This window comes from Staurois parvus, unplaced genomic scaffold (assembly GCF_062004578.1).
Source record: "Staurois parvus isolate SC_StPar_1 unplaced genomic scaffold, SC_StPar_1.0 ptg000717l, whole genome shotgun sequence".
NCBI lineage: Eukaryota > Metazoa > Chordata > Amphibia > Anura > Ranidae > Staurois > Staurois parvus.
Window position 1 is genome coordinate 284,511 of NW_028318513.1, and position 18,274 is coordinate 302,784.

Here is an 18,274-nt window from a genome sequence, read left to right on the forward strand (position 1 = left end):
CCAGTGATTCCAAGAAAATGCAGGTCCAAGTGACATGCCCTCCTTGGATGTTGCTGTGCCTGGAGGATCTTCTCTTGCGGGGTCCTGTCCTGTGGCCCCAGGTAGACAGGGTGAATCTAGCGGCTTGATTTCTGAGGAACAGCTCCTTAGGAGGAAGGGGTTTTCTGCCAGAGTAGTATCGACCCTCTTAAATAGTAAAAAGGAGACTCATTCAATCCACCTTAAGGAAACTCTTCAATAAGTGGTGTGCCGAAAATTAATTGGAAGTGCATAGCTTAGTGTCTGTCCTAGAATTCCTTCAGTGTGGGACAGACAAAGGACTAGTGTTGAATACGTTAAAGAGTCAGGTCTAGGCGCTTAAGTGTCTTTCTGGTGTCTTCCTTGACTAGAGCCGCACTTAGTCAGGTTCTTTAGATTTTTGGCCAGGCAAAAGCCTAGGGTCGTATGACCGTGCTCAATACATTGACAGGTATCCCTTTTGAGCCATTGGAGTCAGGTTCCCTGAGAGCCTTGACCCTTAAAAGTTTTTTTTGGTAGCTATTAACACAGCAAGGAGTTGGAAGACAACACAGAGTGAGTTGGAAGACTTATCAGTTAGAACTCCCTTCCTTCAGATTTTTTTTGGACCAAATAAGATTCAGAATGGATCTGGCTTCTTTTTTCTTTTACCCAAGGTGGTATCAAGTTTTCATCATAGCCAGGAAATTACCTCACCTACGTTTTGTTCTAACCCCTTGTGTGACCAGGAAAGGCAATTTAACACGTTAGATGTTAAAAGGTATATTCTCCATTATTTAGATAGGACAAAAGGATATAAGAAAGTCTGATTCCCTTTCTGTGTTATTATCTGGGGTGAGAAAAGGTGGCTGAAGCTTGCCATTAGACAGGCATATCTGGTAGAAGGGCTGAAGGTTCCAGAGGGCATTGTGGCAAATTCTACGCAGGCAATGGCAGCTACGTATGCAGAACTGGCTGGTGCTATGCCTGGACAGATATGCAGAGCCACGACTTGGTAAAATTTCAACACCTTCGTAAAGCATTACAGACTTGATCTGATTGCGGTAAAGACCAGGCCTTTCGGACATGTTGTCCTGCAATAAAGGAGCAGGCCTTTGGGAGCAAGGTCCTGCAGGCAGTTGTCCTGCAGTAAAGTAGCAGGCCTTCGGGCATAAGGTCCTGCAGGCAGTTGTCCTGCAATAAAGGAGCAGGCCTTCGGGAGTAAGGTCCTGCAATAAAGGAGCAGGCCTTCGGGAGTAAGGTCCTGCAGGCAGTTGTCCTGCAGTAAAGGAGCAGGCCTTCGGGCATAAGGTCCTGCAATAAAGGAGCAGGCCTTCTGGAGTAAGGTCCTGCAGGCAGTTGTCCTGCAATATAGGAGCAGGCCTTTGGGAGTAAGGTCCTGCAGGCAGTTGCCCTGCAGTAAAGGAGCAGGCCTTCGGGCATAAGGTCCTGCAATAAAGGAGCAGGCCTTCCGGAGTAAGGTCCTGCAGGCAGTTGTCCTGCAATAAAGGAGCAGGCCTTTGGGAGTAAGGTCCTGCAGGCAGTTGTCCTGCAGTAAAGGAGCAGGCCTTCGGGCGTAAGGTCCCGCAGGCAGTTGTCCTGCCTTAGTGGTAAGTGCTGGCATATCCTCTCATGGGTGCGGTCCTGAAAGACGTTAGTGGGAAAGTCAAAGTTACACTTGCCCGTAATGCCTTTTCCAGGAGTCTTTCAGGAAAGCGCCAGTTACCCACCCATTGGTGTGTTTTCCGAGCTTGCTGACTGGCAGCTGTCGCCTGCTTTGTGTTTCCGTAGGTGACCAGAGGTGCTAATCCATGAACTGGGGGTCTAGTGGGGAGGCTGCTCCTAAATGTAGGTGGAGATGATGTTTCCTCAAGTGGGGAGGAGCCGGGGTCTCTCATGGGTGCTGTCCTGATAGACTCCTGGAAAAGGAGGTTTTGTTTTTTTTTGTAAATATTCTTTGCCTGAAGAAAAAACAAATGTAGCCACCACATCTAACAATTGGTAAGATAAAAATATAAAATGTTTGTTTTGGTGTTTAGATATGCTTTCAATAGACATGCCAGTCTCTTAAATCAGAATGATGTGATGATATATAAATACCAGAGCAGACTGGAAATCAAAAGGTCCACTGAAAATAAAAAAGAAAAGTTACAGAACATCCTCACATAGCATGTATTTTTACTTCAGGTTTGCTTTGATCACACTTACTGCAAAGAATCCCTTGTATAACATCACAAAATGTTTCCAAAATGCATTTTTAGGAGGTTGATGTGCTTTGTCTGCTCAGCTCTGCCAAGTCTGCTTATCTGAGTTGGCCATCCAGAGATCATTGCGGGGTTTAGAGAATTGGACCCTCCTCAAGGTCAAGATGGTCATGATAAAGTCAGAAAAAATCTTGAACCCCTTTAAGGTGCCATTCTTCAAAGTTCACACTCACACACCAGCATGAAAGACCTAGAGAATGTTGCTGGGCCTTCCTTAACAAGGCTATGAAAGAAGAGACACTATGGAAAGATCCCTTTTATCAGGCAGCTATAAATAACATAGGCCAACACACATTTTGGTGCCTCAAATGTTAGACCTGCTCTCCTTATGAGCTCTAGTTTTTAAGATAAATCATGAATGCCATATGCAACTCTCACTCTGGTCGCCTGTCAAAAATCAGGATATTTTAATGTAGGGTTTTATTTAGTTGCTCCGTAGCATTAAAGAAACCCATAAAAAAGTAGCCATAACCTCTACGGTGCTCGATCTGCAAAAATAAAATAATATGAGTGGCAATATACACACACCTCCTATACAATCATAACTATAATACAGTTAATATACACTTTATAATCCAATGTTTTTGATGTAAAATTACAACTGAAAGTACATGAAACACTCTCACTACATCTGCTAACTTGTACAAAAAACAAGCTAGGTAACAGAAGAACAAATTGATCAGCAAGATCTTTTCGAAAACCAACTAAAAAATAAAAATAAAATGCTACAGAAGCAATTTTCTTTCCGTGGTAATGTGTTAGGTAGAATATTTCCTGTTCTGCTGACAATGGTTTCACCAGTAAATTTAAAAACGAAACCCTGTACAGAAGTCAGTCATTGATCTTCATTGGTTAGCCTTCTTGGAATCACATAGGTTTTGCCCAAAATGGCCAGAAATCTTCAGAGCTGTACCCAGCGAGGAGTTGAATGGCTTCTATTTACCTCACTGGAAAACCCATCCTGTAGGCAAACAGGTGGACATTCCACTGAAGAATTCAACACTGCAGATTTGGGGCTATAGAAAATTATAATTTGTACTGAAATTGCTAGGGGGGAAAAAAAAATTATATATATACACATAATATATATTACACACACACACTACATATGGAGCACAGCATGGACATGGCATTTGAATGTAACTGGCTTTGAACCATGACTCTTACTGAAAGTTGTTAGCTCAGACAACACAATACCAGGTCTTGAAATTGATGCGTTATAAATTCACATATTTTATTTTTCTTAATTGACTTCTATCAGAGTCTTTTTGCAAAAGATAAGAAAAAAAAAAACGCCACACTAGATGTCTTCACAATTGTCCATGTTATAAGTGAAAGATCGAGTTAGAGTTGAGGCTTGGATATCTCCTAATAGCTCCTTCATTCATTTGATTGTACATTTTTCTGAGCATGATAGTTTTGAAAGTTTTCCACAGCAGATATGATCAGATAATCCTCAGGAATGTGTTTTCCCAGCACTGGTGGTATAGGCTGAAATTCATTGAATGTCTAAGCATAGCCTTACATTAACTCTGACTAAACGTTCTCTCAAATACTTTTCATAATATTGGATGCAGTGGTGAATAGATTTGTACCTATAAAAACATCCTAATAGAACAAATGCACGTTCCTCAGCAGGTTTCAAGATGAGATTTACATGGCTCTTATTTACACCCAGATTTCTTTTTCTATATGCCCTTAAAGGCATCATTTTATTTAAATTAGCAGCACTAGAAAACTACAGCTACAGTTGGATAATTCTGCCATTTGTGCTTTCCCTGTCTTGCCTCCTGACGAAATAAGACAAGGACACAGCAGTATAGTGCAGAGGTTGACTTGGCCCTGAACAATTGTGCATAACTACTCTCTGCATCATCATACAAGGCACCGTGTTTTTAAGGTCTGAATATGGAAGTTGTGTGGAAAGTGGGATATCACCCACATGAATTAGAATACTAATATACTAAAACCAAGACCGCTAAATTCTGAGGACTGACGCTTCGTAGGGGTTAAGAATAAAATCAGTTTAGTTTACACGGCAAAATGTGTAACAGCTTTTCAGATGACAGCTAACCCCGTCTTACTGTGTACCACTCACTATATGCCAACAAGATCAATTATTGATGAATGGCAACGGCGTGAAATTGTGCCCCAAGTAATGTCAATGGAAAACAGACCTTGTCAAACATCACTGGGGTCAGTCTGTCAAAAAAATACAACCAGCAAGTGCTTTCAAGTCCCAGGGTAAACCTTGTGCTGGGCTGCAACTTCATAGAATGAATTATTTCATTATACTTTAGTCCTGTATCCTCATATGCCTATTGATTGAAGGATTCGACGTTCGTTGGCATTTAAGTGTTCAGAGAATGCGGAAAAACATGGTTGTTGGGCAAATTGCTGCAGAAACTCTGTCAGATTTGTCTATAAAATGAAAAAAAAAATTAAATCAGTCAGTTGTGCTTCATTCAAAGAACTATTCACTCAACCCAAAAGGGAGATTAAGGTTACAAAATCACTCCAGATACGCACTACAACTTAAATAGGTTGCAGCAGTGCAATTAATGGAACTGGCATAGCAAAATAAATCTGAATTCTGAGATAAGCAAATATTGTGTAAAGACAAGTGTATTCTCGTAATGAATGTGTATTCTTGCTTGAATCTTTGTGTACTTCCTGATCTGTGCAGTAATCCAGTGTTAAACTTTGATCTCTGTGCATAAGCCTCCTGTGAAGACTGGTCACTGCTGCTCACTTTCCTTGTGCAAAGTGACTGATCTTGTATTTGCCCCCTCTGATTTTCTGCAGGCAGCCTGTAGTAGGAGGGCCTGATAGATCCCTCACACTGCTCTGCTTTCTGAACTATGTGCAGCACAGTGATGTCACTGCTGCTTTTACAAGATTATATGTGGGTTTGCAAAGGCATTTCGTACACAAAAAGATTTGTGGCCATTAAGGAACATTTAATTGTAATTTTTTTGTGCCTGAAATTTAGCTTCAAATATGCCATAATGGCACACTTCTAATGAAGGATAAAGTTTTGGGATATAAATATTGGGTTTAGGACTGTCTCTGCGGGGTTGACTTATTAAAACTGGAGAGTGCAGAATCTGATGCAGCTGTACATGGTAGCCAATCAACTTCTAGCTTCAGCTTGTTTAATTACGCTTTGACAAAAAAAAAGAAAAAAAAATGGAAACTGATTGGTTTCTAAGCAGAGGTGCACCTAATTTTGCACTCTTCTGTTTTAGTAAATTAGCCCATGTTTCTTCAACAATATCTGAATAACTGCCCTTCCAGGCATGTACAAAAGTCAGACTGAAATCAGAACTTATCTGCAAACTGTGCTGTGAACCAAGTACTGAAGGACGTTGGATCAACATTGCAGCCAGGAAACATTTTCAAAGATTATGTAGCCTCCATTTTTTCCAGAGCAGGTTTTCTTGAGAAAATATAGAGTCATCACATGGACTTTCTAATCTGCATACTTGTTCAGTGAGAAGGTACTGTAACCACAGGCAGGCAGCCAGGCAACTGGTATTTTTACAAGGAGATCAACAGAGGCAGCTACTGTACTTTTCAAAATAGGTTTCCTTTATTACAGACCTACTACTACAAAACATAAGCAATATCCTAATCCTATAGACCCTCATGACAAATCATATAAAAGTACTCTAAACCATAGATGACCATGATTACTCTTTCGTGTCAAAGGTCATCTGTCCTCTGCCAAAGGGCTACACTTTGCTGACATACCATAAGGCAGAAGACAGCCACTAACAGTCACAATTCTTCCTTTTAAGCCCTTGATTCATAGAACAGTGCAGCTGCAGGGGGCCTGCAAAAAAAGCCATTAGTAAAGTGTTCTAGCTTCGAGAAGTGGTATTGCACTGGGTCCAGTGAACACTTCATGGTACAAACAGTATCCTTTTTTGAAGCGGATTATTACTCCCTTTTTCTCTAGTTTTGTATTATGTTAAAAAAAAAAAAAAAAAGATTTATGATGACAGTACATGGATTTTAATTTGTATTAATTGAACGTTGTACAAGCTCCCGCATTTAACTTCATAAATGCTATGCTGGGTTATTGCTGATGTTTCAGCAAAAAACTGCAGCACATCAGCAAAATTGTTCTAATCTAGCTGGCAGTCTTCATCTAACCATATTAGCGAGGGTTATCTGCATGACTGCACCAAAACTGTGCATGTATTGCAGTACTGTGTAGGGCCACATTAAACTATGCCCAGTGTAACCAACATGGACGATAATGATTCTGAAAAGTTTATTTCTAAAATAAAAAACAAAAACAAACATAAGCAGATATTATCGCAGGCTAATTTCTAAAAATCCATCAGCATAGTTGTACCTGTAAATCTATTTGGTACAATGGGTCTTTGAGAACATCAGGGTCATCTTCCTCATCATCTTCATAATAATCATCATCTGCCAAACAATTATTTAAAAAAAAAAAAACATTTATTTAAGTGGTCTGAAACTGTATTCAAAGAGTTAGGAGTTTGTCCCTAAATGCATTTTGTGGCTTCAAATATTTGAAGAAATTATGTAGAAATATAATGTACATTAATTTTCAATTCTTTTTACATAGCATTTTGTCAGCGCACAAATACAGGATATTTTTGGAACAACCAAAAGGCAAATTTATAATGTTTTATTAACTCATGAAACACTGCGTGGTTTGACTCTGGAAACAATTTACAGAACAAATGGAGTTACCATATTTATTGCTGGATATAATATCTGATAACAGTTGTCCGGCCAAACCTTCATCTTCATCTTCTTCATCTTCCCACATATCATTTGTATCATCTGAAACAAAAAATCATGAAATAATAACACACTGAAACTTTTGTCATTTTGTTTGTTTAAATGGCTGAGAAAAGTTTGTATTGTAAACCTAAGCATCCAAATTTTTGCATGGTTAGGGCAGGTTAAAAAAATGGCATATTGGAAGTACAAGGAGATCACAACAGCAGAAATGCAAATAACCATGTGCCAGACGTAGATAGATGGAAATTTGCCCAGGTACAGCAGGGACCAGCTGAATTTTGATCCATCTATGGGCAAGCTGGTCATACAGAAGTCTGATGGACTTGATGGATGTCTGTATAACCCAGCCTGTGTCGTTTTTTATTTTTGTTGCCTGATCAGTGATGCCAGCTATAGCCAACACTGATCACTGTAACATAACAGTGCTGCAGAGTAATTCCCACATATTATGTGAATGGAAGAAAGAGCACATTTTTTTTTTCATTCAACCCACTGGTTGAACAAAAAAAAAAAACCAGTATAATGTATGGTCTCCCTTTAACCACTTGCCAACCGCACTGTAGCTGCAGAGCGGTTGTCCAGTCCTGGGAGAAAGTCCTGGGAGAACACGCCCTCTCGGGGGCACGCACCTGGTGATCTCCATGATCGTTGTGTCCTACTGACACAGCTGATCACGTGATGTGGTAAAAAGCCAATCACAGCGGCCTTTTACCAAGTGTCCAATGACACAGCGGAACACCGGAAAATGCAGTTGACGGTTATCGGCTGCACTTTCCTTGCACTGTCACAGCGCGAGGAAAGTACGGCCTATAACCGGCAATTGTCAGAGGACAGGTCGGCACTGATGATCCACAGACATCACCTGGTACCTGACACCCTGTGATTAGCTGTAGCCAATCACAGAATGTCAACAGAAAGAAAGCTGTCATGAATGGAAAGCCATTCATTATCGTTAACTATTGCTTATAAAAATGAAATTCAAATAAATAAATATCTTAACATCCCCCCCATAGAGAAGTACAGTGTCACTATGGTGATAGCGAACCACTCTGATGAGAGTATGTATAATAATAATAATTTACCAAAAAAACAGTAAAATAGAAAGAAGAAAAAAGTTTAAAAAAGTTTAATAAAATTAATTAAAAAAGATTTGATTTTTTAATTTATATTCTGTTATCAGCTGGTATCCTGGATCAACGCCACAGCAGTCACATTGGGATGCTGTACTGCACTGGTGACAGTATGTTAAAAAAAAAAAAAATTAAAAATGAGAACCCCCCCCCCAAACTATTTAATTTCTTCATTTTTCAAAAAATTGTGGCAAAAATTACAACTTTAAAAAACTCGCCATGCCTCTTACTAAATACAGTATCTCACAGCCCTCACATTTTTGTAAATATTTTATTATATCTTTTCATGTGACAACACTGAAGAAATGACACTTTGCTACAATGTAAAGTAGTGAGTGTACAGCTTGTATAACAGTGTAAATTTGCTGTCCCCTCAAAATAACTCAACACACAGCCATTAATGTATAAAACGCTGGCAACAAAGGTGATTACAAGGTCTCAGGTGTGAATGGGGAGCAGGTGTGTTAAATTTGGTGTTATCGCTCTCACTCTCATATACTGGTCATTGGGAGTTCAACATGGCAAAGAACTCTCTGAGGATCTGAAAAAAAAGAATTGTTGCTCTACATAAAGATGGCCTAGGCTACAAGAAGATTACCAAGACCCTGAAACTGAACTGCAACACGGTGGCCAAGACCATACAGAGGGTTAACAAGACAGGTTCCACTCAGAACAGGCCTCGCCATGATTGACCAAACAGGCTGAGTGCACGTGCTCAGCGTCATATCGAGAGGTTGTCTTTGGGAGGTATACGTATGAGTGCTACCAGCATTGCTGCAGAGGTTGAAGGGGTGGGAGTCAGCCTGTCAGTGCTCAGATTAAACACCGCACACTACATCAAATTAGTCCGCATGGCTGTCGTCCCAGAAGAATGACTCTTCTAAAGATGATGCACAAGAAAGTCCTCAGTTTGCTGAAGACAAGCAGACTAAAGACATGGATTACTGGAACCATGTCCTGTGGTCTGATGAGACCAAGATAAACATATTTGGTTCAGATGGTGTCAAGCGTGTGTGGCGGCAACAAGGTGAGGAGTACAAAGACAAGTGTGCCTTACCAACATTCAAGAATGGTGGTGGGAGTGTCATGGTCTGGGGCTGCAGGAATGCTATCGGCACTGGGGAGCTACAGCCGTTTAATAGGACAGGTTCCACGCAGAACAGGCCTCGCCATGGTTGACCAAAGCAGACTAAGGACATGGATTACTGGAACCATGTCCTGTGGATGATGAGACCAAGATAAACATATTTGGTTCAGATGGTGTCAAGCGTGTGTGGCGGCAACCAGGTGAGTACAAATATAAGTGTTTCTTGCCTACAGTCAAGCATGGTGGTGGGAGTGTCATGGTCTGGGGCTGCCTGCACTAGGGAACTGCAGTTCATTGAGGGAACCATGAATGCCAACATGTACTGTGACATACTGAAGCAGAGCATGATCCCCCTCCTTTCTGAGACTGGTCCACAGGGCAGTATTCCAACATGACGACCCCAAACACACCTCCAAGACAACCACTGCCTTGCTAAAGAAGCTGAGTATAAAGGTGGTGGACTGGCCAAGCATGTCTCCAGACCTAAACCCTATTGAGCATCTGTGGGGCATCCTCAAACGGAAGATGGAGGAACGCAAGGTCTCTAACATCCACCAGCTCCGTGATATCGTCATGGAGGAGTGGAAGAGGACTCCAGTGGCAACCTGTGAAGCTCTGGTGAACTCCATGCCCAAGAGGGTTAAGGCAGTGCTGGAAAATAATGGTGGTCACACAAAATATTGACTTTTGGGCCCAATTTGGACATTTTCACTTAGGGGTGTACTCACTTTTGTTGCCAGCGGTTTAGACATTAATGGCTGTGTGTTGAGTTATTTTGAGAGGACAGCAAATTTACACTGTTATACAAGCTGTACACTCACTACTTTACATCGTAGCAAAGTGTCATTTCTTAACATGAAAAGATATAAAATATGTACATACGTAAAAATGTGAGGGGTGGACACACTTCTGTGAGATACTGTATATAATACCATAATTTGTAGGCTCTAACTTTCACACAGACTAAATAATATACATTATTTTTTACTAAAGAAAGGTAGTAAAATACATTTTGGCCTACATTTATGAAGAAAGATCATTTATTTGTGAAATTTTAAAATAGAAACTAAGAAAAAGGTGTGCCAGTGCAAGCAGTAAAGTGCGGAATAGCAAAAAATGCCCTGGTCATGAAAGGGGATAAAACCTTCCAGAGGATAAACACTTCAGCTATTGTACTTATTCCTCCTTATAGGCCTAATTATTCAGCAGTTACTTTAGGCTTATTAAGACAACAAAATATATACATTGTTTTTCAGGGGGACAAACTAGGGCTTTTTTTTTTTTGCAAAATGTATTTCCTCTTCTATTTATCTTTTGCAAAAATAAGTGTAAAAAGTTGTTTTTTTTTTTTATTTGAAGTAGTTTTACTGTATTTATACTTTCAACTCTATATTTTACCTACATAAAAATTATATAAACATTTTTGCAAATTTTTTTAATGCAAAAAAAAAAAAAAAAAAACCAAAATAAATGAAAACGGAGAAAAAAAAAAAAAAAAAGTAAAATATCTGTTATAGACTGGTTCGGGAGCCATTGACGAAAGGGTTCTTGATGTCAAATTCAGTATGTGTTGCAATAGCAGCAACCCACCCTGTGTGAGCTAGGTCATTGGTTCTTGTAACCTCCCCCCCCCCCCTATATGCTTTTTTTAAAAAGCTTTTTCCTTGCAGGGTTTTTGATTGATATGAACATGCAGATCAAAGTTCACACCTACATATAAATAAAATAGTGAATACAGTGTAATAAGAACGTAAGCTCTAACAAGTAGGGCCCTCTGATTCCCCATATATTCAATTGTACTGTAACTGTACTGTTTGCCCTCACGTAAAGCGCTGCGCAAACTGTTGGCACTATATAAATCCTATATAATAATAGGCCAAGGTTTCTCAACCATGGTTCCAAAACTAGTCCTCAGGGGTTGCGCCACTATCTACCAGTCAATCACAGGCAGGTGACTGGTAGATCCCACCGAGATCTACCTGTCAATCGCATCCAAGTGATGGGTAAATGAATATAAAAGTTGAATCAAATGAAATACTTCTAAAACATGTGCATATACATAAATAAATAATAAGGTGAATAGAAGCAGCAATAGAACGAATAGCAGCAATATTAAAAGGCAGACACAGTGAGGCGCTCTGATCAGCGCTACCAGTCTAAAGTGCGAGAGTTCATGAGTTATTGGTATAGCAATAATTAATATACTGAGAACTTTGATGATGGTATCCTTGACACTGAGTGGTCAGCGTTGGGCGATATAAAATGAATAGTGATTGATGGTGAACATATATCAAATGACACAATTGCGATTAACAACAGTTATTAAAAAAAGTCCAGAAAATAAATCCGTGAACAGGTGATATCCAGTGCTGGTGAATCCGTGAAAAGTATTCCTTTATATGCACTCATCAGAAGCACATATAAAATGCGCATGAACAGTTGGTTTCTTCCCTAGGTAAGTCAGGCAGCACACCCATCAGTCATAGGACCATGAAGGCCAGGATGATCTTAGACAGGGATGATGACACCAAGCAGCATGCAAACCGTGATGAGAAGTCCTGAGGAGTTAGTAAGATGGCCGCCGGACCTTTGTGCAGCCCCAGCGGCGTGACGTCAATGCACAGGTTCCTTCCCTGACGTGTTTTGTGCGCATGCACGTTTTCAAAAGGGATATGCCTGCTAATTGACGTCTATGCAAACTTATTTATAGTCCAGAGCATGTGTTCGTCAGTGGGTGCCATTTTCCCGGAGCCCACATGTGTGGACGGCTCCATTTTCCCAGGGACCAACATACCAGCAACAGAAAGCAGACACTCCTCAGTGGAGGGAGAAGCAATACCCGAAACCTTTTGCATAGAATGGGAAAGGATATGTACTAGATATGCTCTCATAGTATAGCTTCCAATGATAAGACAAAATACTGAACCACGCGCATGCACGTGTCAGCGGGCGCCATTTTCCCGGAGCCCACATGTATGGACGAGCAGCATTTTCCCGAGGACCACCATACCAGCAACACAAACAAAAGACTCAGCCGGAGCTCAGTGGATGTTAGGCGGTCATGTGATCCTCCGCAAGGGAGCGCTGGGAGGTGGAAAAGCCGGCCGGCATTTTTTGAATGAGGGAGACGGCAGCTTTTGCCTCTCTTATACAGGACTGCTGCTGCCAGGAACCATCGAAAACAGGCTGTGGGAGCCCCCCTTGAAGTTGCCTGCCATGTGGTGGGACTACTGAAGGCAACAATCCCCAGGAGAGAGCATCTGAAGTCAACTCACTCGGAGTGAAGGAATAAGGAGACAAGAGGGTGAGGGTGAGCGGCAAGCGTACTGTGATCGGTGTATTGAATGGGGAATTGAACTGTGTTTTAAAGTTGAAGGGGGGCTCACCCAGAGGGTCTTAGAAGGAAAAAGAGTGGAAGGAGGACAATTTAAGGCAGATAAAGATCCAGAAGATCAGTGGACTCTGGCAGATGAGCTCAGTAGAGGGGGGGAGAGGAAAAGAAGAATTTAAAGGATAACATCTTTGAAGGATTATAATTTTTATATTAATATAAAAATATATATTGACTGTATGTCTTACATACAGTCACTGACAGTATGTAAGACAAAGTGTCAAAGGGAGGAGGGCCTAAGGCTTCCCAAACAAGTTCAATTAAAAATATATACCCTCACAGGAGAAACAGACCCCTGAGAGACAAAAGGGAATAAGTGGAAGATGTGAGATGGAAAATAGTGTTGGAGAAGGTTCCAGACTATCCCTGGGAATGGCTAACAGTAGTCAACTAATAGAAGTGGACATGTAAAATTCAGAAGAACAAGAGAAGAGCTCAGAAATGCCCACTAAAACAGAAATAGCAGGAATGTTTAAAGGTCTTGAAAGATCTATAAAACAAGAAATGGTGAAATTATATAAAGATCTGGGGCAAATATTAAGGGTGAAGGAGTCGGAAGAAAAACTAGATAAACATGCCCAAGTTATACAGAAATTAGAAAAACGAATGATGGAAACGAGAAAAGAACAAAGGAATCTGCTATATAAATTCGAAGACCAGGAGAATAGGGATAGAAAATGTACCTAAGGATACGAGGTCTTCCAGAGAAATCCTAAAGGAGAAGATCTGAGCGGAATACTGTAATGGATAGATCTACAACAGAGTCTCTTAACCACCTCCCGCCCGCCATATAGTAATATGGCGGGCGCAAGGTGGTTCTCTCGTTCTGGGAGGAAGTCATATGACGTCCTCCCATTCTCACTCAGTGAGCGCGCAGCGCGGCGATCGCCGGTGCGCTGTGTCCCTCGGACACAGCAGATCATCGATCACGGAAAGAGCTGGGTCATGTGATCAGCTGTGTCCAATCACAGCTGATCACATGTAATCAGGGAAATGCCGGTTACACTGTTCAACAGGTAAAAAGTTTTGGGCATAAAATTAGCTAATCTTACATAATTTTGGGGTGCTGAAAACGAAAATGACCCTAAAAAATGTTGATTGGCTCTAGTTTCCATGATATATTCACCCATCTAATGACGTAAGCCATTCAAAATTATGATGCAACTTCAGCTGCATATTGCACAATTGATACTGGTGACCAATAGAAAATTGCATGTATACTGAGATGATGCAATATTAGCCTTTAATTGCATCACTTCACTGCATAAAAGCTGCAGTATCTGTAGCTGATTGGAGTTCGTCTTTACATTTCGTTTTATGCTTATATAGGCTACTCAGTAATGCCTCGAACTTGTGTGAATAAAGCAGATAATTTCTGCTATATCTGCGGTGAAATAACTTTTATCTCACAAAAAAGGAGGATAACAGGAATGATTAAGAAAGCCTACAACTTGTATTTTGGCTGCAAGATAGGAGACCAGGACAAGAGCTGGGCACCACATATATGCTGCAATTCTTGTGGGACGGCACTGGAGCAATGGTTGAATGGAAAAAAGGCATCTATGCCTTTCGCTGTGCCAATGATTTGGAGAGAGCCAACAGATCATGTTAGTAATTGTTACTTTTGTATGGTGCCTCCAATTGTAAAAGGGCTAAATAAGAAGAAAAAGTTATCTGTGCACTATCCAAATATTCCATCGGCAATACGTCCAGTTCCTCATGGAGAGGGGCTACCAATTCCTAAAGCACCAGAATCCTTCGTGGTTGAGTCAAGTGAGGAAGAACCTGAAGCGTGTAGTCACGTGCAGTTGTAAGAGATAGCCCTTTCCTCGAATACAAGAGAAAAGCCAAGAGAAGCAAAACCGACACAAACTGAAGACAAAACTAGTGAGAATCCTAAGTATTAAAATGATTCAACTTAGCTTATGGCTATAATTTTTCTTGGTAATCCTATGCAATATATTATGCCATTTAGGCTTTGTTATGTAGTCAATATCACTTGCTTTATATTTGTGGAAAGACATCTATCTATATAATTATTGTGCATTATGTAGTCATTACGCCATTAGTAGAAAACTTTCCGTTTACAGAAAAACTAGAGCCAATTGACAAATTTCATTGTTATATTTGAACTCAGAATGTGAAATTCATTAAGAAATGGATCCTTTTGTTTCCAAAACTGGCAAAAAATAAAAATTTGTTGAACAGTGTTATCGGCATTTCTCTCCTCTCGAGTGGTCACGCTGACAGCTCGAGAGGAGAGCCAGTAATCGGCTTTCCGTGGAGGGGACATGTACACTGATCATCAGGGCACTGATGATCAGTGTAGCCACAGCACTGTCAGTGTCCATCAGTGCCTTATGCCAGTGCCCATCAGTGCCACATATCAGTGAAAGGATTAAATGGAATATAACTGAATCCATTTTGTATACACTAATACAAGATGCTAGTTTAATATACATATATGAGATATGTGCACACTAACAAAACTGTCTATGTCAGCTTCATGTAGAAATGAGTGTTTTTGCAAACCCTTACAAAAAAGCAGATAAGGTTTACTCTCACTTCTGAAAAGTTTTAACCACAAATTGGGTGTTAGGTCAGATTAAAGCCATGGTCTGGGCTTTAGAGGAGATATGGTATGATAGATAAAGCAGAAGAGTGAAAATGCAAACCTCATACAAATAATTGTTGAGTTACGGTAAAATAATGTACATGTATTTGATTGGAAGATCTGAGGTTGTGTTTGCCTAAAGACTACAGTATAATAACCCGATGTTATGCCAATAAAACTGAAGTGTTTGCAATCGCAACTGAGGTGATTTGAGTGCATTCACTTTCCGAGATCTCGTAGCTGTGTCCAGGTGTGACCGTTGGTATCTTGAGGGGGCCCCCAAGGAACAGGAAAAAGACCACCTACCTACTTTCATTGGTGTCAGGAAGTGGGATAATTGCCAAGGTAAGTGAGAGTTTTATTTTTTAATGCTTTCTTTACCGAGGTAATTATTCTGAACTTCAGGGAAATTTGGTGGTTGGAGTTTTAGGAGCGAGACTAAGGGATTCTCGGCTCGGGGAATAATACCAGGACACACCTGGCACAGCACTTTGTATAATTTGTAAAAAGTGTGTTATTGTTGTTGTTTTTGTCTTGTTTGTTAGTTTACTAATTTACTGCTATGGGTAAGTCCTCAGGTAAGGAGGAAGGACCTCGTCATGTGCCGCCACAAAAGTTGATTAAGTTGTTTAGAAAAACTAGAAAGCTGAGGGGAAAGAACACATCTACCTTAAATGAAACTTGTAAAGAATATGTAGCAAGGGTATCTCCTTATGATATTTATTATGTTAATCCCTGGGTGGATAATTTAGTGAGATGGTCAAAAAGACTGGGTGGAGCTAGTTTTCCTTGTGAAGGGGGAAATGACACTATGTGTATGGATATGATTAGAGGAATGTGTTTGCAGGAACAGCCTCAGGTAGGTATCTGGGGGACTGGAAATCCAGATTGGGACAAGAATTATATGTATGAAGGGGGTAAGAATTGGTTGAAGTATGCACCAGGCTATAAGACTAATTGTAGCAAATGATTTCACACCACCACCGCCATACAAACACAGTGAGACGTCCTGCCCCTACAGCTCCACATGCAGCCACATTATACCCAGCACTCCCACAGGTAAAACAAGTAGATGAAGATGAAGAGGTTCTTATTGCTGCTTCCCAGATATATACAGGGGAGTCAGAAGAATCTAGCTTAGATGGGGAAACTGGGAGTGTTAGTCAAAGGGATACTGAGAGGGGTAAAGGGAAAGTAAAGAGGAAGATAAAGAAGGTAGAAAAGAGTGATAGAATTCTTAGGTCAGCAGAAAGTAACAAGGGGGAAGTTAAAGATGAGACAGCTGAGCTAGATATGATGAATTCAGCCTTTCCATTCATGATGATTGGGGAGCAGCTGATTTTAAAGGCAATAGATCCCAAGGAGCTGGATGCTATAGTACAGGGATGCCCTAATCCAAGGAAATCCCTACTTGCATTACACCTCCCCTCCTGGTACAAGCAAAAGATGGACAGGTCTGGTATCATAAATTTCATGTGCTCCTGCATTGCCGCTGTAGTCCCAGATATAACAACTTTGGTAAATGCTATACCTGCCAACGCCACACATTTTACAGTAATTGATCTGTCAAATGCATTTTTTAGTGTCCCAGTTGACCCGGAGACACAGGTATTGTTTACTTTTTGTTTTCAAGGGGAGAGGCTAACCTGGACCCATCTCCCTCAGAGTTATGTAGCATATACCATGGCCAGTAGATCCATGCTCAATGACTGAGTACCCACCCATGGTTCAGTACTTATCCAATATGTGGATGATTTACTGATTAGTTCTGTGAGCGAGAAGGCGTGTCAGGCTGATTCATTATCATTGTTACGGTTTCTGGCTGATCAGGGACAGAAAGTCTCTCGCAAAAAGATGCAGTTTGTGGCACCACAAGTTGAGTACCTAGGATTTGTATTGTCTGAGGGCCAGAGGGGGCTGAGCCCAAGGAGAGTGGCAGCAATATGTCAACAACCAAAACCAGAAACTAAGGTTCAGATGCAATCCTTCCTAGGTATGGTAAACTATTGTAGACAGTGGATTCCTGACTGTTCTTATTATGACAATGTATTACGTCAAGTGACACTGAAAGATCAACCAGACCGTATTGAATGGACGCTGCCATTGGTGCAGGCATTTGAATATTTGAAGACAGCACTGGTCTCGTCTCCCGCATGAGGGTTACCGGATTATACTAAATCCTTTCATTTGTATTGTCAATCTGCATGTAAAACCATGGCTGCAGTACTAGCTCAAGAGCACGGAGGTGCCATGAGGCCGGTAGCATATTTATCAAAAACAATGCCCATCCCGGTCCAGGGCATGCCGGGGTGTCTCCAAGCTTTGTCTGTGTATGCCTTGGCTGTGGAAATGGCATCTATCATAGTTTTGGGAAACCCATTGATATTACACACATCTCATCATGTCCTACATGTACTGAAAAACATTAACACTCAACACATGTCAGCACAACGCCTAGCGGGATGTGAAGTAATTTTGACATCCACCAATAATCTCACAGTTAAATACAGCCCATCTACATCAGGACCATCTCTTTTATTGTCCTCCCTGTTTAATCTTCACAACACAAGGTCACCAGAATTGCAGGAGGAACACAATTGCCTGGATGTTATCCAAGCTGACACTTCTCCGCGACTAGATATGTTGGAGACTCCGATTCCTGGAGCCCCTGATGTGTTTGTCGATGGATCTTGTACACGCCCTAGTGATGCTACATACATCATAGGCTATGCAGTAGTAGAACCACCTCTTATTATTGAAACAGGTTCCATCCCCTACCCCAGTGCACAAGCAGCTGAATTAGTGGCCCTAACACGAGCTTGCACTCTTTATCAAGATCGAGATGTTAACATATACACAGATTCTAAATATGTCTTTGGGGTTGTACATGATTTTGGCCGTATTTGGCAACGCCGTGGTTTTACTACGGCCGATGGCAAGTCAATATCCCATCATTCTTTGATCCAGGATTTGCTTGCTGCACTCCAACTTCCAAGAAGGATAGCG

The 18,274-nt window shown here is 41.0% G+C and overlaps 1 protein-coding gene across 1 annotated transcript in view; it reads right to left on the reverse strand.

Annotated features, from left to right (window-relative positions):
* Window positions 1-2,646: 2,646 nt before the first annotated feature.
* Window positions 2,647-18,274, reverse strand: part of IPO9 (importin 9) — an 88,778-nt gene continuing 73,150 nt past the window's right edge. Inside the window, exons 22-24 of the mRNA XM_089653628.1 lie at window positions 6,993-7,085; window positions 6,625-6,701; window positions 2,647-4,682 (exon numbers count right to left, since the gene is read on the reverse strand). Coding sequence (XP_089509754.1) covers window positions 4,572-4,682; window positions 6,625-6,701; window positions 6,993-7,085 — 281 coding nt within the window. The 3' untranslated portion in view covers window positions 2,647-4,571. The remainder of the gene's footprint in view (window positions 4,683-6,624; window positions 6,702-6,992; window positions 7,086-18,274) is intronic.